The 27,153-nt window shown below is 56.9% G+C and overlaps 3 protein-coding genes across 5 annotated transcripts in view; 2 read left to right on the plus strand and 1 right to left on the minus strand.

Moving 5' to 3' along the window:
* The first annotated feature begins 219 nt into the window (after window positions 1-219).
* FIBCD1 (fibrinogen C domain containing 1) lies at window positions 220-15,481 on the plus strand. 2 transcript variants are annotated; one of them, XM_030506998.1, is made up of 7 exons: window positions 220-437; window positions 5,252-5,728; window positions 6,583-6,742; window positions 7,513-7,649; window positions 12,092-12,188; window positions 12,474-12,653; window positions 12,905-15,481. In XM_030506998.1, exons 1-7 carry the CDS (start codon window positions 366-368, stop codon window positions 13,162-13,164), a joined length of 1,383 nt encoding a protein of 460 aa, XP_030362858.1. In that variant the 5' UTR covers window positions 220-365; the 3' UTR covers window positions 13,165-15,481. The 2 variants fall into 2 exon arrangements, with proteins under 2 accessions (XP_030362858.1, XP_030362859.1); XM_030506999.1 differs by lacking the exon at window positions 220-437 and adding an exon at window positions 1,806-1,860.
* A 2,140-nt stretch (window positions 15,482-17,621) lies between these two features.
* QRFP (pyroglutamylated RFamide peptide) lies at window positions 17,622-18,002 on the plus strand. The gene has a single exon (XM_030507208.1). The coding sequence runs from the start codon at window positions 17,622-17,624 to the stop codon at window positions 18,000-18,002; it is 381 nt and encodes a 126-aa protein (XP_030363068.1).
* A 5,314-nt stretch (window positions 18,003-23,316) lies between these two features.
* The window catches only part of ABL1 (ABL proto-oncogene 1, non-receptor tyrosine kinase), a 77,954-nt gene continuing 74,117 nt past the window's right edge, over window positions 23,317-27,153 (minus strand). For both annotated transcript variants that reach the window (XM_030507006.2, XM_030507007.1), the window contains exon 11: window positions 23,317-26,834. In XM_030507006.2, coding sequence (XP_030362866.1) covers window positions 25,135-26,834 — 1,700 coding nt within the window. In that variant the 3' untranslated portion in view covers window positions 23,317-25,134. The remainder of the gene's footprint in view (window positions 26,835-27,153) is intronic.

Genomic DNA, 27,153 nt, shown 5'->3' on the forward strand with positions numbered 1-27,153 from the left:
TCTGGGCAGCTGCGGAGCCCCGAGGCAGGGCGAGGGGCTCGGATCCGGAATGACTCCGGAGCGATCGGGGAGGGGGGGGAACCGGGGGCAGCCCCCGGGGCATCTCCGGGCGGTGTCCCCGGAGCGGGGCCGGGGGAGCCCCGGGGGGAGCGGGGCGGGCGGGGAGGGAAGATCCACCCCCGTGTTCGTGCCCGTGTCCTCCCTCCCTCCTCTTCCTCCCTCCTCCTCCTCCTCCTCCGCCGCCGCCGCCGCCGCCGCCCGTCCTCCCGCCGCGGCCAGCCGGGCCGGGGGCTGCGCTGCCGGCGACGAGGGTCTGAAGGGGTCCGGGGGGGTTCTAAGCACTTGTGCTGGAAGTTGGCAACGCGATGGGGAACGAGCGCTGGAAAACCATGGGAGGAGCCTCGCAACTTGAGGATGGGCAGCAGGAGAAATCGCAGGTAACAGGGCGGGGGGCGGTGGGGGCAGCCCGGGGGTCCCACCGCATTTTATTCCCCCCCTTCCTCCGGTTCTCCCCAGCGAGCTCCTCTCCCGGTGCAGCCCGGTGCGGTACCCGCCGTGCGGAGCCCCCCGCGCTGCCTCCCCTCACCCCCATCCCCAATTACTGAGTTCATTTATCCGCACCCAGTGTCCCCCCCACTTCCAGCCCCTCAGCCGGGCAGCGGGTGACACTCCGGGGCAGTCACACACGCCTGTGATGAACCGCTGCACGCTTTAAACTGCTTAAATAACCCTGTAAAAGGGATTTGGCATCTCGGCTGCTTGCTGCAGCCAGAGGCATCCCTCTTGCTTCGGGGTATCTCAGCTGCTTGGGGCCTCGCCTTAACCTCCAGGACACCCCCCCCCCCCCCCCGGTTTTTGGGGGTGGCCGGTGTTGCGGTGGGGCGCAGTGAAGCGGTGGCAGAGCCTGCGGTGACACACACGTGCTGGAGCCTGTTCGCACAACCGGCCGCACGTGTCCGGTGCCTCCAGCCCAGCGTGCAGGTAGCGGCCATCTGCCCGGCCTCCAGCCGCCGAGGGGCAGCGAGCAGGTAGGGAAGCGGAGGCATAAAGCTGCGTGGTGGGAAAGAAAGGAGTGTGGAGTATGGGCAATAGTGCCTGGGAAGAGCTGGGGAAAGCAATAGAGCCTGTGGGGCAAGAGAAGGAGCCAAAGAGGGCAGTAGCTGCCCTTGCTCTGCACCCCGATGATGGGTGAGGATGGGGGGAACGGCCATAAGACACGCTCTTCCCCCAGCTCTGCCACTTCCCCGTCCTCCTTCCACCCGCAGCCATGCAGGGAAGGGACTTCTGCCTGACTTCTCCCTTCTGCACACCCTCCTATGAGCCCTCTTCTCCCCTGACAGCCCATCCATGGCAAAGGGCTCCCTTGCTTCACTGGAGAGGGGCTGCCCACCCTGAGAGGCACCAGAGGCACCAGATCCCAGAGAGGAACCTCGCTCTCCTCTCCCCTTCCTGGAACTCAGCCCCTCCGCACAGGGCTCCAAGCAGTGCCGTCTGGCTGGAGCTGCTATCTGCCCAGCGCTGTGTCCGCCCATGGCCCCAAGGATGAGCTGGGCAGGATAGATCCAGCCCCACCACCCATATGAGGCTGGACGACACAGCCCAGAGCAATGTTTTAGACAGAGGGTTGCAAAGGAGGGACAGAGTTTGCTGCACAGCCAGTCTCCCAGCTCCTGTAAGCTCCAGTGGAAACCCATCCCAACCCATCCCATTCCATCCCACCTGCGTGCTCACCCACGGAGCCAGCTTGGTGCGATCACCAGCCCTCTCCTCTTCTCTCCTCTTCTTCCTCTCCCCGAGCTGCAAGGCACGGCGTGCTGTAGGAGCGGTGGCAGGCAGGCTTTGGATGTCGGAGGAGAGCAGGTAACGGGAGCGGGATTCAGTTCGTCTGCTTCTGTGCCTGCAGGGAGACAGGGAAGTGCGGCGTTAGGCGCTGGGAGGATGCGGGGAGCAGCGGGCTGCAGGGGTGGATGAAGTACAGCGGGGTACAGGGGGTACAGCCCCCGGGTGAGCAGGCAGCGGGCTGCAGCCCTGTGCAAAGCTGAGCAGCAGCAGAGCTGGGCAGGCAGGAGGATGGAGAGGGACAGGGGCAGCGGAGCTGCGAGTGGCTGGGATGTGCAATGAGCTGCTGAAGCAGCCCTGGAGTGAGCAATGGGCTGGGGGTCCAGGGGCTGGCTCTTGCTGCCCTGGGGCTGCTTTGGAGCTGGGTGCACCCCAGCAGTGATGTGGGGGTACCTGGACTAAAGTTTGCTGCAGCAGCTGAGCCCAGGCAATGCAAACCTCAGTGTTCACCCACCCCAGAAGCACGGCTGAGGTCCTGGTTTATAATGTGGCTCGGGGGGAACAGCGCCAGGGCATGGCTCAGTGGCAGAGCACCCAGGGGTGCCTGTGATCACTGCCTACCACCCCACAGCACAGAGCTTGCCCAGTGAGCCGGCAAAGAGCAGCGCCTTTGGCAGGAGCAAAGGGCATCTCCTCCCCGAGGAGCATCTCCCACGGCAGAGCTCAGCCTCTCCTGCCACCTCTCTCCATCCAAGCTCCCCAGGGACCAGCCCATCTCCGGCTCTGCTCCGGCTGTCCTGGGAACATGCCATCTCCTTTCCTTCCCTCCCCACAGGCTGTGTGTGCTGGAGCTGCTGTCTCCCACACCCAGCATGGCCACTCACCTAAGGGACACTTGGAAGGGGGCATGATGAGCACCAGGGACCCACAGCCCCAGGATGCAGGGCAGGCACAGACTGCTCATGCAACATGACTGAGGCACCAAGGACCTGGTCCCATGGGTGGCCAAGCATTGAGCTACCATGTAAACCAGTGCAGGTCATGACTCAGCTTCACATCGGGGACACAGCAGTGCCTTGGTTCCTGCCCGGGGCTCCTTCCCAAGCTCCATCCCCAGCTCCAGAGCAGGTTTGTGAGTGAAGCTCTGCTCTTCCTGAGCACCTCCCAGTCTCACAGCTTCTGCTCTCCTTAGGAAGAGGTGACATGGACACATCGGGACCTCCAGCCCAATGGATGTCCCCAGGGGGACATCAATAACCAAGGGCAGGGGGATGCTCTGCAGCTGCCTGAAAGTCTTGCCAAGAAGATCCAGGAGCCCAAGGCCATGGCACGGGCAGCAGAAACCCCTGGAGTCACCAGGGCTGTGTCCATGGTGGGGCAGGAGCGTGTGGCAGAGGTGTCTGCAGAGCCCCAGGATTGGGGAGACCCACACCCCAGTTTGGAGCGTTGCTGGTGCCGCTGGTGGAGCATTTCCCTCCTCTCCCCACTGCAGGTTGCCAGGTAACGCAACCTGCCAGCAGGATGCTGTGGGACTCGTAAAGCTGCCGTCGCGTGGGATCTGGCGGTGGCAAGCAGAGAGGGTCACTTGCCAAGGGGATTGGTCCCCGCTTCCTTCCCCAGTTCCCGGTGCTGATGGGAGGGCAGCGATGCTGGGGCTTGAAGGCTGGAAAACAGCTGGATGCAGCTGCAGGATTTCGATGTATTAAAGCCCGTTTGGGATTTGTGTGGCTGCAGGAAATGAGCATCGGCCGTGCACAGCTCTGCTCCTGAAACCCTTGATGCTCAGATGGGTCCCTCGGTCATCGCAGCCCATCTGCGTGTCTCAGCAGGCACGTTTTGAGCTGAGAACATCAGTGTGGTGGGAAGTAGCAGAGTGAGGGATAGGAGGGTGCAGAGCTGTGGAGCTGAAGGTGCTGTGATAGCCAGGACAGCCACAGGGACATCTCACCCTCCATATTCCAAACCACTCAACGTTGGCCTCTGGTCAGCAGCCATCCCTCCTGCCACTTCTGTGCTTGCAGGGGCCAGACTGAGCCAGGTCCCTGCTGTCCATGTGAGATTGTCAGCAATGGGCATCTCCCACCTCTGTCTGGCACCATCCTGCTGCTCCTGGATGCTCCTCATGCCCCCAAGCCAGGGCTCTGAGTCTACAATCACAGGGCAAACTCCTTCACGTGCTGCTTGCCAAAAGCTCCCCTCATTGCCTTTGACATCTTTTAATGCACACCAAGGGGCTGAGCCTGGGGCTGCCTCATTACAATGTCCCTGCAGGGTGGCTTTGCATTCATTCCAGCGCCGTTTGCATCTTCAGCCTTACTCCATGGGCTAGAGGAGACACCCGGAGCATCCCCTGGGGCTGTGGGACATCCACGGACCCCAGGCCCTTGGCCAGACAGCCCCGCTGCAGCTGGGAGTCACCTTCATGCAAATGGTTGCGGGAGCGTGAATGAATTGAAGGGTGCTTGAAGGAAGGTGTCACTCCAGATAGATGTGCACAGGAGGGGACAGGGCCTGGGAAATCTTTGCAGATGCAGCAATTTTCCCTTCGTTTCTGGGGAAAGTAGTCTTTGTCTCTCCGAATCTGCAGTGTTCTGGAAGCCCTGCAATTCCTTGTGACAGCCGTGGCTGCGGTCCGGGGAAAATCACAGCCTCTGTCCTGCAAGTGTAATGAGAAGAGGAGCTGGCACGGGGGGACAGGGGCTGATGGGGTTAGGAGGCAGCTCGCTCCCTCTCGTTGATGGCAACACTGCACACTCTGCAAGGAGAAAAAGCTCTCGCTGTGCACGGAGCAGCTCCCATGGGCTGAGCCAACGGGTCCCTGCAGCAGCAGAGCTGCCGGACGGGCTTGGGGGGATCAGAGACCTTTCCTGTAGCAACTCCCCATCACCAGAGGCTCTGGAACAGGTCCGAGGGCTTTGTGAGCAGCTCTGCTCCCCTCCAGCAGGCAGTGAGGGCACAAGAGGGATGGGGATGTGCAGCCTTTTGCAGAGCAGGTCCCCACAATGCTCTGAGTGACATGTTCCCATCATCTACCCGCAGCCTCCCCTTGATTCAGCTCCTGCCTTCCCCCTCCTCATTGCTAACCCTGCGGTCCCTGCTCTGGGTGATACAGGGGGTATTTTCCCTTTTTCTCCTCATGTTTGTGCCCAGGGCAGCAGGGAGCCCTGTGCTGCACCTCCTGAGGAGCCAGGGCTGCTCCAGCAGAGCATCACCTCCTTAAATAAAACAAGCCAGTGGCCGCTCTTGTTATTATTTCATTCCTCTGGCTCCAGGCGGGTTTAGTTGCTTTGTTCACTGAGCACCGTGGTCTCCGTGCCCCCGGGGTCCCCACATCCCCTCCTCTACCATCACCTCATGTCCAACGTCACCTCCCTCACTGCCATATCCCCCAAAGCTTGTGAGGGTTTGAACCCACCTCTGGGATGAAGGAGAGCGGGATGGGTGCCGATGGTGTCCATGTCTCTGTCCGCAGAGGATGAGCTGCGGGTACATCCTGTGCACCGTCCTGCTCTCGGTGGCCGTCCTCCTGGCCGTGACGGTCACGGGGGCCATCCTCTTCATGAACCACTACCACACACCAGTCACCGAGTCACCCCCGGTCATCAGCACCAATCCTGAGGAAGCCAACGCGCTGGTCACCATCGAGAAAGCCGACAGCTCCCGCATCAACATCTTCATCGACCCCAACTGCCCTGACGGAGCGAGCACCTTCGGGCGCCTGGAGGGGCTGCAGACCTCCCTGCTGCGCGCCGTCACCGACCACGATGCCGAGGCCAAGGCCACCAAGAGCCAGCAGAAGGCTCTGCTGGTCACGGTGGCGGATGAGGTGGCCAAGCTGCTGACACACGCCGTGCAGCTGCGTGCTGACTGCGACGGCCTCAAGAAGGGGCACAGCGCCATGGGGCAGGAGCTCAGTGCCCTGCAGGGAGAGCAGGGCAGGCTCATCCAGGTGAGCTGGGGCTGGGGGTGACCCCCCTGTCCCAATGTCCCTGGGGATGTGGCTGCTTGCAGCCCTTGCCCATGGCTGGAACTAGATGATCTTAAGGTCCTTTCCAACCCGAACCAGTCTGTGATGTGTACCCAGGGGAGATGAGCTGAGGTTTAAGGTGGGTGCTTGGGAATTGCCCGGCTCTGAGTAGAGCTGGGCACAGCACAGGACCATCCCAAGGTTGGCACATGCAGCAATCAGCCCCTCTTATTGAGAATCCCTAACATTTCCCAGTCTATGAGCTGTGTTGAAACACTTACCTGGGTATGCCAGGGGCACAGCTGGATGCTCGGCTCCATGCCCATTCCTCCTGGTGCTCATCTCCCTGCATCCGGAGCTGCTCAATCCCGCTGCTTCACTTCTCTCTCCATCCTGCTGCGCTGCCACAGCCATCCCATGTCACTTGCCCAGCCCAGGTCACCTCAGGGGATGGGAGAGAGCTGGCGGCTGTCTCAGGACACAGCTATTCCTGCCATCTCCGTGATCCCATCCCTTGCCCAGAGATGCTCTTTATCCCACGGGGTGGCGGCACCAACGCATCCAAGTTTGGGTGGCAAATGGGAGCTCTCTGAACCCTGACCTCCAGCCAAAAAGCACCAGATATGCCATATGGGACCTGCTGTGGCTTTTATGTCCCCACTGGGTCCCCACCAGCCCATACCCAGGCAAAGAGCATTGCTGCCCTCAGGCTTTTGGGGAACCACGGATGCGGGCAGAGCATCCTCACTGCGGGTGGTGAAGGGGCTGGGATGTGGAAGGGGTTTAACCACATTTAACCACAATTCCTTGTCTCCCCATGTGTCCCATGCCCACAGCTGCTCTCGGAGAGCCAGACCAACATGGCTCGGCTGGTGAGCTCTGTCAGTGACGTCCTCGACACATTGCAGAAGGAACGTGGTGGAGCCCGGCCCCGGCTCAAGGCCGACCTGCAGCGAGCACCGGCCAGGGGAGCGCGGCCCCGGGGCTGCTCCAATGGTGAGATGGGTCCTCATCGGTCCCTCTTGCAGGTCTCTGCCTACGAAAGAGGGAGGGAGAAAACTGTGTGAGGTGGGGGAAACCAGCCCAGAGAAGGGATTGAATAGAGCAGAGGGGTTGCCAAGGTGAGGGGGGAGATGGAGCAGAAGGGAGATGCAAAGTTGTGTCCTAGAAGGGGTGTTTCTCACTATGCAGCTCGCAGTTGTCCATAAACCAGCCTGCCAAGCCAGTACAAAACCCACTTCACACCCTTGCAGATCCCCTTTTTCTCCACACAGACTCAGCTGTAAAAAAGCAGAGTAAAAGGGGTAAAAGCAGAGCAAGAAGCGACCATCCACCTTCATTTGGATGCAGAGGGCAGCGCTGCACGGGACTCAGAATAAACAGCCACATTTCTGATAATTTGGTTAAGATGAAGCTGAGTAAGACTGTCTGGGGCTGTGAGCACGTGCCCACACTCTGCCTGCAGCTACCTCCAGGCATCAGCTCCCTCATCCCCATCTGGGTTGCTGCCTGCCTTTGCCATCACACAGGGGCACGGGGTTGGTCCTTGCCGCCTGGAGGGGGGTCCTTGTGGTAGCTGCATCCCCCTGAGCACTGCTTGCCTTGACCATCAGAGGAGAAAGAAGGGAAAGAGCAAGGCAGCACCAAGCAGCCAACTAGAGCTGGCAGCAAGGTTGAGAGCCTGAAAGAAATGGCAAGACATCAAATTAGGTCACTAATTAACCAGCTTTCCTCTCGTCCCACCCCATCCCAATGCCACGCTGCAGGCTCCCGGCCCCGAGACTGCTTTGACATCTATGTGAGCGGACAGCAAGAGGATGGGATTTACTCCATCTTCCCCACGCACTATCCCTCCGGCTTCCAGGTCTACTGTGACATGACGACCGATGGGGGTGGCTGGACGGTGAGCTGCTGCCATGCCGGGGATGCCAGTGTGATGCCACTGCTGGCCATGGGATGCTGGGGGTGGGAGATATCACTTTTGGCACTTGAATGTGTCATTGGGATTGGGAGATAAATGTTAATGGGGTCTGGCTGTGCATGGGGTGCCAGGTCCCATGGGGAAGTGAGCAAATGGGTTTGTCCATGCTACCTGTGCCAGCAGCATTGGCAGCACTGCCCAGTGCTTCCAGCGGGAGCACAGTGGCTTTGCCCCAGGTCTGGGGAGCTTGGCTGGAGCTGGAGGGTGGTTTAAGGCAGGGAGCTGGATGCCATGGCTGGAGTTTACCCCTGGCGAGGCTGATGCCGTGGGGCATGTGGCTGTGCTTTGTCCTTGTGTCCTTGTGGTCCCGGTAAGCTGGGACCAGGATAGACCCCAAACCTGGCAGGTTTTGCCTCATCTAAAGCAGAGGTGCCTACGGTGCTTCCCACACCGTGCTCATTCGCTCACTCATTGTCCTGTCCAATTTGCTTTGCTGCAATGTCCCCATAACCACAGTAACAGGAGCAGGGGGTCCCGGGGAGGTGGCAGGAGCTCGGTGGGCAGGCAGCCTCTCCCCCGAGGCCAGGCTGGGTGAGCCCAGCAGCCAGCTCCCCTCCATCTGGGTGCTCTAGGAAACAAATCCCCACGATCTGATTCCCATAATGAGCTTTGAGCAGGGCCAGGACAGAGCTTACCCCCCCTGCCCTCGAGGGGCTGATGAGCCTCCAACCTCAGTGCCCAGAGCCCACCCCTGCAGGAGCAGCCTGTCGTGCACAGCTTGGTACCAGCGGGGAACTGAGGTACAGTGGAGACCCCAGCTCCCAAGGGGCTCATAGAAGGAAAAGGGGGACCCCCCCGGCTCCTCAGTGTTAGAAGGGTCCCTGTCAACCCCAAGCGCTGTCTGCACAGCCTCCGGCAGCTCCAGCCGAGCTCAAGCACTGCCTGAAGAGCAGCCCAAGGTGATTAGCGAGACACTTAGAGGCTTATTTAAAGCTGCTGCAAGCAGGAGGGCTCCGGCTGGGCTGGGAAGGGGGCGAAGGGAATGATTTTACACCCAGCAGCACCGTGGGTCTGTCAGCGGGGCGGGCACAGCGCTGCCAAGGAGCCAAACCAGGGGCCGAATCCCGGCATTCCGGAGATGGGCACATCCAGAGCAGCGCTGAGGACGCTCACCCCAAGCTCCCATTCCCATTCTCAGGGTTACTCTGCAGCACAGGGTCCCAAACGTACCTCCCGTCCCTTGGGGTGCAGGGGGTGTCTCAGCCATCTCCCATGGGGCTAGGGGTGCAGGCTGGTCCTTGGGGCTCACCAGGGCTCTAGGTAAGCCATGGCAGTGCAGAGCCTGGGAATTTTCCCTCCTCCTCCTCCTCTGGAGCGATTACTCCTGACATTTGGGCTTATTTGCATGTGGGTGGGTGGATGGAAGCGATGGCAGCAGCTGAATCAATTTTGACTCGGGAGCTTGCGAGCTGCTGAGCTCAGCTTCAGCCTGCATGGACAGCTTAAAGACCTCTTGGAGCAGGGCAGGAGCTGCCCTCATGGCCTGTTGGGAGAAACCTGCCCGGGGTTGCTGCTCAGCACTATCCTGTCCCCACGGCCTGATCTCCAGTGTCACCCCATCCCCTTGCCAGAGGTCCTTGGTTGTTCCCCATCCCCTTTGGCAGGAAGGTTGAGCAGGGCACAGCGCTCTCTGGACCATCGCTTCTGCTCCTCACCATGGCCACATCCAGCCTGGGACAGCCACAGTCCAGCTGGGGTGTGGGTCTGGTTCAGTGACAACAGGAGCATCCGCATCCTGTGCTCAGCACTGACTTTAATTGCAGCTGAGCCGAGTACGGCAGCAGCACAAGGATACAGCCATGTAATTGCTCTTCCTGACCCCGACTTCCCACTTTAACACTCACCTCTGGCTTGTTATTAAAGTAATAACGGGGTGATGGAGGGCAAGGGGAGGCTCAGCATCCTGGGAGGCCTGAAAAAGTCACCTCTTCACATGCTGTTGTCCTTGGAAGTCTTTGCAAACATTCCATGCTCCTCTTGCTGTTCCTGAGCCTCCATCACGGCCCTGCTGGGGCTGGGATCAGCATCTCAGCTTCATAAGTAATGATGCTGTGATGGCGACAGCCACCTCAGCATCATTGTCCACAGTGGAAAAGCTGAAGGATGCGTAAGAAAAGGCTGTGCCAGCAGGATGAGGGCCGTGGTAATGTTAAGTGACAGCTTCCAGCTCCATGGGCACCTACCATGCTGAGGATACTGGTGGGGATGGCTGCACCCATCCTGCTCATCACCCGCTGGAGGGTCCTGGAGCGGGCTGGGGATTTGAGCAGGCACTGATGCATTTACACTCAGGCTGGGCTGAGCCGAAGGCAGTGGGTGAGACAAGCCTGGAGTGATGTGTGGTGTTTCTAAAAGATAGGATTTATGCGTTGCCAAGAACAGGGACGAGACACTTCTGCCGGTGGGGACAGTGCTGCCGGTCACTGTGTTCACAGGCTGTGACATGAGGTTGGCACTTCCCAGGGTCTGGCTCCTGCGATGCTCCAAGGTTGTCTTCTCCATGGCTGAGTCCAAAGATGGTCTCTCCACCAGAATGGGGGCTGCAGGGAACCCCACAGGGCCGGGGCTGTGGGGTCCATGCCATGGCTGCTGCAAACCAGGAGCTCAAGCACTGCAGTGACAGAAAAGTGATGGTCGAGCATCTCCCCAGGCTGTGGCTGTGATTTGAGCCTGATGGGGTTTGGTGGGCACTGGCATCAGGAGGCTGCAGGGAGCAGGAGCAGAGCCTTCCCTCACCACCACCACCACGGCAGGCGCTTCCAATTTCCTCTGTTTTTAAGCCATTTTCTGGGTTGGCACCTTTGCAGCAGCCTGTCCCTGCCCTGTGAGCTCAGAGCAACCGGGGGAGGCAGAGAGCAGCGGAGATAAATATTTTAGCTTTGCCTTTAAAGAAGGGAAGGAAATCCTTTTTGCTTAAGAGGAGGGTGATGTATATTTGATGAGGAGGAACAGAGCAGCAAGGCAGGGTTGGGAGCCTGCGGTCACCGGTGCTCGCAGCATCCCGGTGTGGGGAGGCAGCTCCCACATCCCCAGTGGATGCGGGAGTAAAGGATGAGCAGGGGCTGTGCGCAAGAGATCATGAGGATGGAGCAGGAGACTCAGGGGGACACACAGGACCCCCAGCAACCTCCCAAGCTGGTTTCAAGCCCCTTGGGGCTGAGCTTAGTGGGCAGCGAGGCACCAAAGGGCTGCTCCAATGCCCCAGGGTGATTCCTGAGCGTGTCCCGCATGCTTCCCTGGGCACTGCTCAGGCAATTGGCCTATTTACAACCGCGGGTCAAAGCCGATTAGGAGGGAGCGTTGGTGCCGCTTCTGCCGCCTTCCCTTCATGGCAGCACCGGCGCCAAGGAAAATCAGCTTCGGGGCCCCGTCCAGCACCATCCCCCTTCCCAGCAAGCCTGAAGAAAGCCCCTTTAAATAGGCTTAACCACAGCTTCCCAAGTGCTCAACGCAGGGATAAAAATTAAGGCTCTAATTCTAGAAGGTAAGTACAGCAGGATCAGAGCCGTGCCGAGGAGCGTGCTGGAGCGGGCACCGGGCATCTGCGGCCCCCAAAATGCCCATCTGGTGAAGGGCAAACCAGCATAAAGCTCACAAGCTGAGTCTCCTCTGCATTCTGGGATGAAACCCTGCATGTGCAATAGGTAGGAGCAGCCAGGAGCATCCCTGTGGCACAGCAAAGCGTGGCACTTCCTGGCCAGCATAAGGACTCGGTGGCATTGCCTGAGCCTGGGATGCTGGAATTGGGGTGAATGGGCTCAGCAGCACATCCCAGCCTTAAAACCAAGATGCTCTGGCCCCTTGGCTGCCAGCGCATGGGATGGCTGTTCCCAAATCACTGCCACGGCCACGGGAGCACTCGGTGGCAACCAGGCAGGCTGGCTCAGCCAAGTTTAATGCAATTAATCCAGGGCTGGAGGCTTAATTAAGTTCGAATGGTTGGACACAGAACAGCATTTTCTGGATCAACATCAATAAATCAAACCCAAAACTATGGATAAAAGGGGATGAAACACACAAGGCATGACACGCCGATGAGCAGATGGGAGAGGGAAAAGGAAGGAGGAAAGATGCGCTGAGCCACAGGGATCTGCCCAGGGGCACCAGCCACCTTCCTGTGGGAGCACACTGTGGCTTTCCCAAGCTCTACTCCCATTTCCCGGCAGAGGATCCAGTGAAGGGCTTTGAATCAACTCACCCATCCCTGGGAGCTGGCACATAACGATCCAGCATCCCCTTGGGGACCTGCTCACCAGCATCCCTGAGTAACCACTGAGCTGAAAGGGTTTAATTTGCACCATGAGGAGCTCGGGGTGCACAGGCTCGGAGCAGCCCCACGACTGATGCCCTGCGTGTTTCCTCAGGTGTTCCAGCGGCGGGAGGACGGCTCCGTGAACTTCTTCCGTGGCTGGGAAGCCTACCGGGATGGCTTTGGGAAGCTGACGGGGGAGCACTGGTTAGGTGCGTGGGGCTGGTGGTGCTGCTGGAAAGCCTGGGGTCCTCTCTGCAAGGGAATGGACACTGAGTCCATCCTGGGAGTGATGCCTGGGCAGCAGGGAGGGGACCGGGTGGCTACACAGGGGCAGGGAAGTGATGGGGCTGTTGCCTCCAAGCTCGGCACATGCCCTTGGCAGCAATAACAGTGAGGGCTGGAGGGTGGGAATCGCTCCGTGTCCCACCCCACACCCTGTGTATGGGCTCCATCCCTAATGGGATCCCCACACTCACCCTGTCCCTCTGCCACAGGGCTGAAGCGCATCCACCTGCTGACGGTGCAGGGCACCTACGAGCTCCGCATCGACCTGGAGGACTTCGACAACGGCACCGCCTTCGCCCACTACGGCAGCTTCGGTGTGGGGCTCTTCTCTGTTGACCCCGAGGAGGACGGGTACCCTGTCTCCATCGCCGACTACTCGGGGACAGCAGGTAGGGACCCCATAGCCACTGCTCCCCGTGCTGGGGTGTCAGCATCCTCCTCCAGTGCTGCATCCCTGCAGTCACAGGGAGCTGGAGGCAGGAGAGGGGCTGCAGCTGGGTGTTTGCGGGGTGGGTGACCCCAAGTGCCTTGTACAGCACCAAAAGGAGCCCCATTGGGGTGCCCAGGGATGCTCCACAGGGCAAGGAGGCGAGGTGAGGGGTTGGAAGGGCCCATTACGGCTCCTTTTTCCTCTGGGCAGGTGACTCCTTCCTGAAGCACAATGGGATGAAGTTCACCACCAAGGACCTGGACAACGACCACTCGGAGAACAACTGCGCAGCTTTCTACCACGGCGCCTGGTGGTACCGCAACTGCCACACCTCCAACCTCAACGGGCAGTACCTCAAGGGCCACCACAGCTCCTACGCCGACGGCATCGAGTGGTCCTCCTGGACCGGCTGGCAGTACTCCCTCAAGTTCACGGAGATGAAGATCCGGCCTGTCCGGGAGGAGAATTAGCTGGATGGCATGAAACCCCCCGCCCCGTGCCCTTCCTCACCACCCCACAGCCCCATTCCCCCATCTCCCATCCTCCCCATACCCCCTAAGGGCTGACCCATCTTCAAGAGGCACCTGGGAGCACCAATGAGGGTGTCTTTAGCCCCCAGGCACTCATGGACATCACTGGACCTTCACTTCCTAATGCCATGGCTCCCCTGCAGCCAAAATGGGTGTCCTGGACAGAGTGTGACCCACGGCCAGTGCTCATGGCAGAGAGGGCTGTGGGATGCAGGGATCTGGGGAGTGGTACCCAGCGAGGTCCAGCAAGGAAGAGAAGGAGGGAGGGAACAGGGATGCAGCAGCCTGGGCAGATGGGATATCTCCGTTCACCTCTGCTTTGGGCACAGACACCCGGCAGTGGCCTCACTGAGCTGAACAGATACTGGAGGACACTCACCATGAGGAGCCCTGAGCCTCACAGAACCCACAGGACAAGGCTGCTGCTCCATGGTCCCAGCTCACCCCTTGGTGCTACTGGGATGGGAAGGGCTCGGCTGTGCTGCAGCCTGTGCAGGCACCAGACTGTGCCAGTGATTCCTTCTCTGGTCTGTAATACACTCGCCTCTCCCCCTGCAAGAGGATGCAACCACAAAGGGACAACCACAAACTCCTCAGTCCCCATTTCCCCTGGCGTGGTGCTGCAAGGACCCAGAACTGAGCATCATGGAGCTGTTTTAGCAGGGCTTGAAATGGGGAGCACAGCGAGGAGGAGGAGGAGAGGAAGGCTCCCAGCACGGCTCTGCTGCATTTTGCAGCTCTTCCCTCCCAACCAGACCCACTTGGGTTCACGTTGAACTTTCACCATCCAAAAGCTGTGACCTTTCCCAAAACCTTTGGCTTGGGACAGCACATCCCAAGCTCTGCTCGCTCCGAGCCTGGGGATCCGCATTGCTTTCCAGCCAGGATGAGCCGTGCTCTGGCTCAGCACCTGCAGATATTCAAAGCCTTTCATTTCTTCAAATCCCTTTAAGGTTTTGCGAAAAGAAGCCCCAAGTGGGGCTTAGCATCTGCAGGGCCCTGATAACCAGGCACAGGCGGAGGATGCTTCTCACCAGCCAACCCAAGGAGGAGCTGCTACAAGGTGTGGGGCTCAATTCTCCCTCCGGCTCCCTGCAAAGACTCAAATGGGGGATTTTGTCCAAAAAATAACCCCAAACAACCCAGCCTGAGTGGACTCTATGGGAACAGAGCGGGGAGAGGGACAGCCTACATGATTTTCTGCCTGTGCTACAGCAGTAACGGGGAGCAGAACCCCAAGAGACACCACCAGACAGACAGACTGCCTGAGGGTGGGAGGAAAGCTCCCACCATCCCTGTTTCCAGGGCGGCTTAAGGCATGGGGAGATCAAAGACTCATCTTCCCTGCGTGCTTCTCCTTTTAAGCCTTCCCCACCTCGGATCCTGTGCTGGACAAGCCCCTTTCCCCCACTGGGCGAGCCCCTTCTGTCTGTCCTGGCAGGAAAATGGGGACAAATGATGCATTTGGGATCACTGCAGCTTCCCCCTTTGCCAAAGATGCTCCTCTGAGCTTGTGGACAAGGACAAGCTCCGAGCACAGGCACCAGCTCTACCCGCTCCATCCCCGTCTGGAGCAGCCATCCAGGCTGGATGCTCAAACCGTAGGATCTGGGGATGCTCAGCAGTGGCATTTCCCAGCCAGCACAAGAGCAGTTTCCAAGGATCTCCCTGTGCCTCGATGGACCCCTTTGGAGTGGGCTGTGCACAGGCAGGGAGCAGAACGCCCATCTTTACTTTCTGTCCATTAATCTCCATGGATTAGCTGTAGCTGGGTTTTCTAGTGCTCGCCTTCAAGCCAAGGCAGCACACGGAGCCGTGTGTCCGGGTGGGAAGGCTCATCCCTTCCCTGGACCCCTCCACCAGTGGTTTTCAGTGCTGGGGAGGGGATGCTGTATGTGCAGCTCGTCGGTAGCACACCCTTGTGTACCTGCCCCTGTCACCCAGGACTCCCTAATGACTTTGTCTTGACTTGCACGAGAAGTATTTCATCCATGCCAAGATGTGGGATTTCCCAGGATTATTCCCGAGTGCTGCAGCCCTGGATTAGGCTAAACCATCCGTGGTGACACCTCCCTGGGGAGGGATGGCCGGGGGGGGGGGGTGGTGGGATCTGGGATCTGGCCACGTACCTTCTGATGGAGCCCTGGGCCAGGTCGTGGTGTGTAGCAGTGCTGTGAAGTCTAGGTCGTGTGTGAGTGGTGTCCAACGCTGTACATGTGGACTTTCTAAACTCCTTAATAAAAGGAACTCGTCGTTAGTTGGTGTGTTGGCAGCTGTGCCCATGGAGGAGCCTGTTCTGGTGATGGCAAAGGGAGCAGCACCGGGTTCCTGCAGCTCCCACCATGCTGTGGGTGACACTGGGTTCACGAATGGCATCACAGCGACCATCCCTTTGTGGGCTTGGCCTGCCAAAACCCCTCTGTGTGCTGCTGGGAAGCAATGGGGAGACCCTGCAGGGCAGGGATGGGGCAGCAGAGGCATCCTGGGGGCTGCTGGAGGGTACCAGCATTGGGGACCACACTTCAGCACCGGTGGCTGCACGCACTGGCCAAGGAGGGTGGGAGCACTGGGGCTTGTCCATATTGGGGCCAGACCCTGAGCAGGTTTGGGGGTTCAGGGTTCTCTGCTGATACCTGTGCACCCACCACACATGCCTGGGACCCCCAACACAGTATGCACCAGCCAAGGGGATGGAGGATGCTGGTACCCCCAGACAAAACCCTCCCTCCCACCAGCATCCCCATCAGTTACCGGTGCCTCCACTCCAGCCCCAGCACAGCACACGCGGCCTCTCCTCCAAATGAGACAGCAAATGAAGGAGGTGCCTTAATTGGTGGCGTTGCTGCGCTCCCATTGTGGTGGCTCGGCCAGCCCAGTCCCCCCTGTCCCCCTCCCCAGCGGGGCCACGCACCAAGGGGTGACATGGCCATTAGCACCGATGGGTATTTAATGGCCAGTGATATGGGCTGGGCAGCTCAGTGTGGGCACGGAGCTGGGCTGGTGCCAGCAGTGCTGGGGCATTGCTCGAGGAGCAGAGGTGAGTGTCTGTCTGTCTGTCTGTGCTTTGCACCCTTACCTCGATGGGCAGCGCAGGAGGCAAAGGCTGGTAGGAGGCAGCGAGGGGCGATGGTCTGGACACCCACTGGTACCCCTGATGGGATGGGACTCGGCAGCACTGATTGCTGGTACCGGCAAGGTGCTCCCAGCTCTGGTTGCACCCAGCGATTTGGGTCCATGATGGGCAAGCGGGTGTGAAAAGGGAGAGCACAGAAGGGCAGATAAATAGATCATGGGAATGTTTTTAACAGTACAGCAATTAAAATTAATGATTATTTGACTTTACTGGATCACCTTAATCATGTACTTCACGACTGGTGAAGTACACCAATCTGTGATATGGACGAATACCTAGTCATCCATAGACTAAACAAGGGATTCTAATGGGGAGCAGGCAGATGCCGCTTGGATCATTATGCTCCAGCTTGGAATTAGCTTTCAAACTTATGGCCTATACTTTTAAATTATGGACTTTCAAAGGCTAATTTAGAGGAAGACAATATAATTGTCACATGCAGGAGGTGTGAACAAGGCAGGGAGCCCCCCACAGGAAAACCCAGGGGCAGAGGGGTTGCTGGGGAGGAGGAACAGGGGCTTGGGCTCAGCTGGGTCCAGCGCAGAAGCGAGGATCACCCGTAGCATCCCCTTCAGCAAGCATAGGGCAGACACCCCATCACCTGCAGTGACTTTTAAGGCAACATCTCCAGCATAAAGTACTACTAATAATAATTAAACCCCCCATTTCCCCTCGCTGAGCCCTCCGGGAGGAGGAAGGGGTGGCAGAGCAGCCCTGCCTGTGCTCAAGGTCACCCCAGCGCAGCATCGCTCCATCCCGCGCTGCTCAGCACCTCCGAGCCCCATAAAGCAGAGGGATGTCGAGCACCTTCCTCCGCTCTCGCATTAGGTAGGCACTGCAGGTAGGACCTGCACACAGGGAGGATGAGGCCGGCTCAGGTGAATGCACTTAAGTCCTCCCTGCAGTGCTCTAAGAGGAACGAGCAGCTCCGAAGCCCATCAGCCTGCCTGGTAATAGCCGGGCTCAGCCATCCCCATCCTGGCTGTGAACCAGGGGAGTCGCTGGAAAGCTTTTAACTAGCGAGCACGGAGCTGCTAAGATGAATGGGAGCAGGTCTGAATGAGGCAGGGGGGAGGCAAAGGGGGCTCAGACCTTAACCTCAGCATCCCTGCTGCAACTGGATGCTGATGTAGAGGAGCAGCGGGTGCTGTGGGGATTTTCTTGCTGGGTTGTGGGATGGGCACACGTGCTAGCCAAGGCTTTAGCCACTGCCTGAGGATGCTCCAGTTACTGATGTGTCTTACCCTCCCTATCCATCCTCCAGATGAGAGCCCCCTACTCACTGTCCTGCCTCTTCCTCCTGAGCCTGGGGACCTGCTTCCCCCCCAGCCAGCCGCAGGAGCCGGGACACCCGGGGGAATGGACCCTGCTCGGTCCCAGCTGGCGAGCGGCTGCCGAGGACGCGGGGGCCGGCTGGAGGGCAGGAGCGAAGCGGCGGCGGAGCGAGGAGCTGGGCGCGCTGCTGAGCATCGCCCGGGAGCTGCGGAGCTATGGAGAGGAAGGGGCCGGGCAGCGGGCGGGCCGGCAGCGCGGCTCCGAGCTCCGGGCAGGGGAGAAGCGCAGCGGCACGCTGGGGAACCTGGCCGAGGAGCTCAACGGCTACAACAGGAGGAAAGGCGGCTTCACCTTCCGCTTCGGGAGATGAGCGCCTGGACTCGACCTCCCGTCTCCTGCGGGTCACCCCGTCCCGCCCTTCCCTTCCATCTCATCTAGGTTTGCTTGGACAAAACGGCGTTGCGGGGGGGGTTTGTTGCTTGGGGAAGGGGAACACGGTGTTTGCTCCGCTGGCAGCCCTGCTCCAGCTTTCATGTCCCCATCCCCAGCCAGTGCAATGGAAGAAGAGGAGAGCGCCTTAAGAAGAAGTCCCTGTCACATGTGGCCTTGCTGGGGCACAGGGATGGCACACCAGGACAGCAGAGCCGGCATGGCCGGGCTGGCTGAAGGGTTACGGCGGTCCTGGTGGTGCCAGTGCCCTGGGGTCTGTGTCTGCGGTGCAGGGCAGGGAGGAGCAGGATCCTCAGAGCTCTCCATGGAGTCACAGCGTTGCTGCTCTCCTGTCTCTTAAGGAAAAGTCCCTCCGGCAGCAAATTCTGCTTAGTGTCAAGATGCCACTTACAAGAGCTCCTGCCTGCGAACGAGCGGGCTGAGAAAATCCTGTCCTTAGAAACCCCTGGAGTGAGCACAGAAACCTGCCCTGGCACCACCAGTCCTGCTTCAGCCCCACTGCCTGGCCCTGAGATCCATCCCCATGTGCTGTCAGAGTGACCAAGGTGAGGTGGTGATGACCGACCTTCAGTGTCCTTGTCACATCACCCCAGCATTTGCCCTTCCTGGCCTCATCACCACCTATTCCCAACTATAACCCCTACAGTAACTTGGATGCAGAGGAGCTGAAACAAGGACCCCTGCACCTACCCCGGGCCACAAACGGGTGCTCGGTGTCTTCCTGCTCTCCAGTCCCCTCCGCTGCCAATGGTGCAGCCTGGGGAACTGCAAGTCCCAAAATCCAGCAGAGGACAAGCCTCATCTTCAGCCTTCTCCTTCTCTGGGCAGATTTAGCTCTGCCAATGCCTACGATGACATTTGCTTTTGTGCCTGCCACTGCAGGCAGAGATATTAGTAATCAGAGGTCTAACTACCTGGCTTGCAGGCACTAGCAGCAAGTTAGACACCGAACGACTGCTAATACTTCATTGCAGGCACAGAAATGAAGCAGGGGCGATGATTTGCAAGAGCTAAATTGCACCCTCAAAATCAAAGACTGTGGCAGGACTTGGTTGGGGGGGGCTGGGGAAATCAGGCTCCAAGACGTGCATTATAAAACCCATCAGCAGACAGACCACTTAATACAGTGCTGCCGGGCTGGGGTGAGCTGCTCTCGCAGCGGGAGCGGTGTGGGACTGAAGGGGGAATGGATGCGAGTTGGAACCAGCAAGAAAACACCAGGTCTAGGGAGGAGTGATGGAGGCACAGGGGCTGGTGAAGGGAACTACATGTGGGTCACAGCCCCACAGCTGCAGAAAAGGAGGGACTCCAGGGATAGAGGTGATCCAGAGATTGGCCTTTGCATGAGGATGGTGCTGGCGTTTCCCTTCCCCTGCATCTCTGCTGCATCTCACACCGCAGGGACCACAGCAGTGACCAACAAACCCGGTGGCGCTTGGGGGTGGGCTGAGCCCACCCTGGGCACCCCAACCCCACCTCTGATCCCTCTCAACTCCCACCAAAGGCTGCGGGTCCAGGGGACGCAGGCGCAGCGGAGACAGGAGCTTTATCGACGTTTCTATGGCAACATCTCTTTTTTTTTCCCCCCATTTCTTTTGAGCATTCAAACCATCAATAAACATGCACTGATCAATTTTACCCTGTGCTGGAGTCGGGGAGGGGAGGGATGGGAGGGAGGGATGGAGGGCAAAGAGTTCTGGAGCAACGCTGGGTTAGTGAAGGCCGGTAAATCCCTGGCTTTGCCGTGATGGATCGCTGCAGGGAAAAGTGGCACCATGTGCTGTGGGAAGGGAAAGGAAACCTGCTGGGTGATGGTGGGGCTGGGGGGGATGCCTGAGCTCCTGCTCTTTAGTCCAGGAGAGGAACAGGGTCAGAGCAGCGTGATAAAACCACATGTATAACGAGGCCTTGATTGAAGTGCAATAACCCTCTGTATAACTTATTTACAAGTAAAAGCCAGAGCTCCCCACAGCGCTTACCTGGCTCAGCCCAGGCACCGCAGGGCTCCTTGATGGGCACCTCCATGCCACAGGGATGATGCCATCACCCTTCTCATCCATAGGGAGGAAAGGGGTGCCCAAAGCACCCCTTGGGATGGCCGATGGGAACAGGCAGCACTCCAGGCTCTTCACTATTGCTCCTTGGTGATTGAAGCTTGGGGGAGGAGGAGGGAAAAGTGAATGGAAAATAACTGCCTGGAGCCTGTCTGGGATGAAGGAGAGGGGAACGCACCAGGACTGACCCCTGGGAGGCTGGAAAGCTCATCCCCACATGCTGGACATGGAGAGCTCCCATGGGAACATACACCCCTTCCCAATTCCTGCCCTCCCGGGTCCCTTTGTGGGGCAGCTCCCAAGCGGACACCCAGACCCCCCAATACCTTTGAGAGCTCAGAACTCACCTGTACGTTGAAGGAGCTGGATTCATTGTGGCACAGTCACACAGGCAGCAGTGTGGACAAGGCAGGACAATGCCACTGTCCGTGCAAACAGCCCACGAAGGGACAGCACCAGGCAGGCATTGGATGCTTCTACACATGGCCAGTGGGTCCAGCCAGCAAGGGCCGATGCAGATGCTTGGTGCCATCACCACCACTGCTGGGATCCTCTATAAAGCATCCCGTTATTCTTCCCTGACCAGAGTGCAACCCTAGTCCTTGCCCTGGCCCCATCTCCATTCATCTGCCCCATTCCCACAGGCTGCTCCCCATCTGTCCCCATCCCGAGCAGTCCTGCAGCACTACACATGCACATACAACAGGAGCAGCAAGTCTCAGAAACGCGAGTGGATCCCCTGTAGAGAAAGAGCCTGATTTAATCCTGTCCATGGGACTCATGAAGATGCTAATGCATCATAACTGGGTCATTCAGCACTGCAGCTTTGGGAACAGGGGTAGGACCTGTATGAGCAGACTGGATGTTAGGACAAACACAGCCTTCGACAGGGGGGTGATTGGTGGGGAAGCAGTACAGCGTAGCCTGGTTCACAGGTAAGCTTTCTGCTGAGCTGGATCTAGCGCTGATAAAACACCGAGCATCACTCCAAGGGCACAGGTTTGAGCCTTGCCTAAACAGGCAAATGACTTGCAGGGCAGGCCCTAACCCACAGCTTTAGGGCACCAACAGCACTACCAAGGCATCAGGACTGACCAGAAAAGAAGGTTGATCCAGGAGCACCATTCCCAGCAACACGCTCAGGCTTGGACCAGGAGCCATGTGCTTTGAGATGCCCGCGTGATGCCAGGAACCATCTCTCCAGGGGTGACACAGCCTTTAGGTCTATTTTCCTCTCTTTTCAATCGTAAAAGGATTAATGTCAAAGAAGGAAGAGGCTGCCAGTTGAGCCCCAATCATCTCTGGGGCAGGCAGCACGCTGGTCCAGCAGCATCCCCACGAGACAATGCTGCCACAGCAGCCCATCCTTAATAACTTTCTTCTTCTTTTGAGAGAAAGAGGGAGCATAAAACACTGACCACACTTTACATCTTGTGACAAGCAACTTCTCAACAAAAGGCAGGATGACATTAAAGGAAAACTTAAAAGAGTGAACATTGTAATTTCAAAGACACGAAAAACCCAAAACAAAAACACGACGACAGCTATTTCTCCTCTAGAGCACTCTCACTTTTAAGCTCAATAGCCTTGAAAATTGGAGCAATCAAACTGTTAAATGCATTGATCTGTTAAATCAACTCCTACTGTACTCAGCTAAATTTAGCCTTTAATCCCACTCCCAACACTGCAGATCCGGGGCTTTCCTCGACCACATCAACCGGCCTCTGCCTTCCCATGGCACCATGGACTGGTCCCTGAGCTGCCGAGATGGAGCTCACCAGGAGCAATTGTATTTAGGGGCAGGTTAAGCTTCTCCATCTTCCCTCAGCCCGCAACTATTCAAGCCTTTATGCTACGGATGCATACAAAGAGCAGCCTGGACATTGTTCTTTATCAGGGTCACTGTCACAAAGCCACCAGGAACCCCTTGTAGCTCTGCATGGACATCACCAGCCACCACCACCTTGCTGAGAGGTAGCCTGAGCCTTGCCAAGTGCAGGCCATTTGCTGCATTTATAATTGCCAACAGCATCCTCCGCTCCTCTTTCCATCTTCTTCAGGCTCATTTAGAAGTGGCCCAATGCAATTGCTGTCACAAGCAAGACCAGGTTTCCAATGAGCCTTGTTTCCATCGACGAGTGAGCAGTTCCCTGCGCCAGGACTGACTTACTGAGGGGATTAGAAATCAAACAAGCTGGGTTATAACCCTAAAACATCATGAGTAACTGCAGCACCTCGGGCACGCCACTCACCATCTGCCCTTGATTCCTTCTCACCCTTTTTTAATCTTTAGCATCTTTGTTAGTTCAGGCAGTACCTCATTTTAGAGGCTGCTCAGTACCTGGATATGTCTGTCCCTCCCTCAAGATTTGCTGGAAAGGCTGAAGGTGATCCGAAAACAGAAAATAAGGATGGACAACCAGAAATAAGGGAGGGAGCAGCCAGAACTGTCTGAGGAAAGAAACCCACAGGTCATTTTCTAGCAGAGGAGGAGGAAAATACAACAGCAGCTGAATTATGGAATACAAACAATTATTAGGAAGATAAACATCCCCATCCCTGGCAGCGTTCAAGGCCAAGCTGGACGGGGCTTGGAGCAACCTGCTCTAGTGGAAGGTGTCCCTGCCCGTGGCAGGGGGTTGGAACTAGATGAGCTTTAAGGTTCCTTCCAGCACAAACCAGTCTGTGATAATAATTTATGATGAAAAGTTTAAACTCAAATCTGATTTAAATCTCACTGAAGACAACAGCAAAGGCTTTGATACAAAAGACATGATGACACAGTCTTTATTCTGTGCATCTTTTCTTTCTCCTGATTTTTCAGAGCCAGACCAAAACGGACATGGAGAGATGCTGCTGCCTGGCTCTGAGCACCTACACAGGGAACCCGGTTTTGGACATGGAGTGTAAGGGGAGGAACCTGGGTTTGAAGAGCCTTCCAACAGACAAACACGGGTTTTCCTCAACATTGATTTATTTTTAAATATACTACGCAAGAGAGACTGGAATAAAAAATAAATCAGACAAAATGAAAGAGAGAGAGAAGAGGAAGAATTGAAAGTCGTGTACAGAAACAATCTGTACTGGACCAAATTCAAGGGGAAACAGCCCCCTTAGGTATCACAGAGACGAAGGACAGAGCTATTTACACACTGTAAAAAAGACAAGTCTACAAAAGTGTGTAATAACGAGATACAAATGTATAATATAGTGGCACAATATGTTATCAAAGTAAAAACAGTACCTCCAGGAAAGAGACAGTCCAAGGGTTGGGTTGGGGGTTTTTTTTCCTTACATTTCTCAAGGCAGCCTGTGGCAGAAGTGTGTATTTTCTTTTGAACATTCGTCATGTGTTAAGTCATGGCTGTTTGTGAGGGCGAGAAGTGGCGTGAACACACACGAGTGAACTACTAGAAATCATATACAAAAACAGTTCCAAAGAGAACAGCATAAAATACAATTGAAGGCAATTAGTGTTTAAGATACACAAGAGGGGTCACAAGAGTTACAGGGGAACAGGACATGGAAAACGCTTTTTTTCCCTCATGTTTGGAACGGTTAAGAGGAGTTAAATTGCACTGTTAATAGCCCTAAACCTTGTTCTTTCACTATTGTCCCAAGTCACAGTTAGTTCCCAGTCGTGTTGCATTAGTTGGGAAGGTCACAGGACCTCGGAAAGGAAGCCCAGGAGTCCTGCTGTCAGCGTTTTGTGGCAGTTTCCTTGGGAGATGCACCCAAGAGAAGCATCTGCAGTCTTCACAGATCCTTGTTTGATGCTGGATGGAGCCACGCCGGCATGAGGGTAGTGATGGTTTTAACCCCAAAGTACTGGCATCTTCATTGGCACAGGCAGGGAGGCACCACGGCCCCTCAAAGGACAGGTCTCTATGGGAGGGCAGCAGCCAGGTCCCACCTCCCCTTCGTAGAACAAAGAGCTGGAAATTCAACTAGAGAAGCAGCAGTTCTCCCCCACCTGCGATGTGCGAGCTCAGCTGAAACCAGTGCTGGAGGCACAGTGGTGTCTCTGAACTCATCCTGAGCCACCTCCCCTGCTGCAACCCTCCTGTCCTTCAGGGAGTGACGCCTTGCTCAGCACCATCCTTCTGCTCCCCGACCTCTGCAACCCTCCACCCCACACACCAGCCCGATTAATGCTGGTTAGCACAAGAGCGCGACAGCACATCCTTCTTCAGCCCTTCAGTGGTCCTTTTTCACCACCAAGGGAGATCCACAATCAGGCTCCTGTGCCACTACATTAGCGGGTGCTGTCTGCAGCATTTTGAACCCAAGCAATTCATCTGAGCTCAACAGCATTAAGAAATTACTGAAAACACAGAAATGAGGGGCAGCAGGTGGAATCGCAGGGAGAATCTGGGCAAACATCACTTGTAGCATTCTGTCATTAAAAACCCCCTTACATTAACAATCTCCCCCCCTTCCCTCCCAAGCACCAAATCTGCTGCATTAATGCCAGGTAAATGTCAGACTCTGGCCAGGCACACGTGCTGCAACTCTCTCAAGAAACACAGTGGGTATATTGCTATTCAAACACTCATCCTTGTGTACAGTGGGGCAGAGGGAGGGGATGAAAATGCAGTAGGAAGTCCCTCCTGAGGAGGATGGCATCTCAGTGTCCACCAGTCTGGCTTCAGTCTTAATGGTCTGTCCAGAACAATAAAATATTACTAAAAAGGCATGGTGTGACATCAGCATTTAGACTTGTAGTCCACAAGGCAAGAACTCCACAGATAAGACGATTACAAGTATATGAAACACAGGGAATCTGAGTTAAGAGGGTGGAAAGTGCCTCTTGAACACAGCCCTGCCCTTTGGAGCTGGGGCATCCATTCACAGTCTGTGTCTTTTGCACAGCCCTAACCTGAACGCCCCGGTCCTTTGTCAGTCCACATGTTGCTCTCTCCACAGTTGGCTTTGGCCCATTGTGATTTTATGTTATTATTATTATTATTCTTATTTTGGTTTTTAACCTGGTTTCTGCTACCTTTGAACAATGTCGCTGATTTCTTTCACTGAACTGAGAAGTTTGCTAAAGTCCTGGGTGGCTGCAGGCCCACTGCCAGCCGTGGCTGGGCAGATCTGAAGCTCCCGTAGGTTGTTCTCCAGCTTATTGATGGCCTCTCGAAAGGCAAATTTGTTCCTCATCTGCTGAATGGAGTCCACGTAGCTCACGCAGAAGGTGTAGAGGTTCTTGCCAGCCTCCAGGACAGCGCTGTGGCTTGCCATTTGCTCAGAGTTCTTGCTGATGGCGATCCGCAGGGCCTCAGTGCTTTCCAACACCACCCCTTTAGTGATGGTGCCACTGGCAATCCTCTCTGGGGGCTGCCGGGTCTTCCGCAGCGAGACCCTGGTGGATATGAGAGGGATGAAGGCTGTAGATGATGGCTGGTCCCCACCTGGGGCAGAGGGTACTGCTGAGGAAGAGGCAGCTGCGGTTGCTGTGCTCATCAGCAGCTTTGTAGAGGACTGTGGCTTTGGTACAGAAGGGATCCCCAGCTTTTTCACACCTTCCCCTGACTGGTTTGGCTTGACAGCATCACTGTTTGCAGCCTCTCCAACCTGAGTCAGCTGTTTGGATTTCGGCCCAGACACCACATCTGCTGCTGCTTCATGGCTGGGACTGTGAGAAACCTTCCCAGGCTTGCTGATGGAGGATGAAGAGAGCGGAAGCGGAGGGGCTGGTTTCAGCTTCGACAACTTCCCTTTGTCCTTCCCTGCTGACTCCGAGGTCTGCTTGAGCCTCCTCAGTCGTGGCTCCTCAGAGGAAGCCTTGCTGGCACCCCCGAACCCAGCAGGGTTGGGTTTGGCAGCAGAACCTTGGTCCATCGTCACAGTGGTACCTAAGGCACTGGATTTGACTCCATCGTCCTTGTGGAGCACGCTGGAGGAAGGAGGGGCAGCAGGCTGCCTACGGCCAAGTTTTGGCGTCAGGGTGGGAGGGCTGGAGCCAGGGCTCGACTCTGCATCTTTGAACACATCATCAGTGGTCTCTTCATTTTTCTTAAGCAGCCGTGGAGGAGGGGTCACTGTTCCCCTGATAGCAATGTCAGTCTTGGTCTCGTTTGCCCGCTTCCGAGGCAGCGCTGGCTTCTCACTTTTGTGTCCCCCAAAAGTGGAGGAATCAAACTGGCGGCCTGTGGACTGCAAATCCCGAGGCAGAGTCACAGATTTCCACTCTGTGTCCTTTGCTCCATGGGGCACACAGGAGGCCGAGCAGGACCTTAGGAAACGCTTGCTGGAGTTGGAACTACTCTCCTCTTCACCGGCCACCCCTCGGCTGCTGCTCATCGTGCTGGACTTCTTCCGTAAATGGGGAGATAGAAATCCAGAGTTCCCAGTGACAACCCCGTTGGTGACACCGGCCCCATTGCTTGGGCTCTGGAACTTGGAGGGGTCAGCTGGGTCTGCGGAGGGTGCAATGAAAGCTCCATTGCCAGGATCCCTGCATTCCTCCTCCCCACCCGCCCTGCGGTCCGAGTGGCCATCCATCTCTCTGAAGGAACTGCTCCGTTTCGGGGGGGTAGGGGCAGTCTTCTTCTTCTTCTTGATAAGGGCACTGAAGAGATTGTGCTTCTTGTCTTTTGGAAGCAGCCTCTCATCTTCATTCAAACTGCTCTCCAGGGCCACCCTCTCCTTCCGTGGGAGCAAGGGAGAAATAGCAGGTTCATGATCCAGAGGATCTGCAAGGGAAAGAAAAGAGTCTACTGAGTGTTGATTTAAGAGCCAGAACAATCAGTTTTCTTCCAGGATCAAACCACTGCAGCACCTCCAAAAGGTGCAGGCTCTGTAAAGAGAGACAACTTCAGACCATGAGTAAAGCAAGCACAGCCACACTCTAGCCTGGACTGAACATGGTCCCTAATCCTGCATACATTCACTTCTAAGGTGGCTTCTACAGGATTTGGCTGCCGAACTACTTTCCCTGTAGGCTTCTGATTTAAACAGCGACAGACAAACACGAAATGTTTATGTTCAGATTCCCACCCTCATATCTGGAGA

This window comes from Strigops habroptila, chromosome 15 (genome assembly GCF_004027225.2).
Source record: "Strigops habroptila isolate Jane chromosome 15, bStrHab1.2.pri, whole genome shotgun sequence".
NCBI lineage: Eukaryota > Metazoa > Chordata > Aves > Psittaciformes > Psittacidae > Strigops > Strigops habroptila.

Coding starts and splice junctions, on each gene's coding strand:
- FIBCD1 (XM_030506998.1), top strand. CDS start 366: ATGGGGAACGAGCGCTGGAAAACCATGGGAGGAGCCTCGCAACTTGAG. Junction 6,743..7,512: donor GCCCCGGGGCTGCTCCAATG/GTGAGATGGGTC, acceptor GCCACGCTGCAG/GCTCCCGGCCCCGAGACTGC. Junction 12,654..12,904: donor CGACTACTCGGGGACAGCAG/GTAGGGACCCCA, acceptor TCCTCTGGGCAG/GTGACTCCTTCCTGAAGCAC.
- QRFP (XM_030507208.1), top strand. CDS start 17,622: ATGAGAGCCCCCTACTCACTGTCCTGCCTCTTCCTCCTGAGCCTGGGG.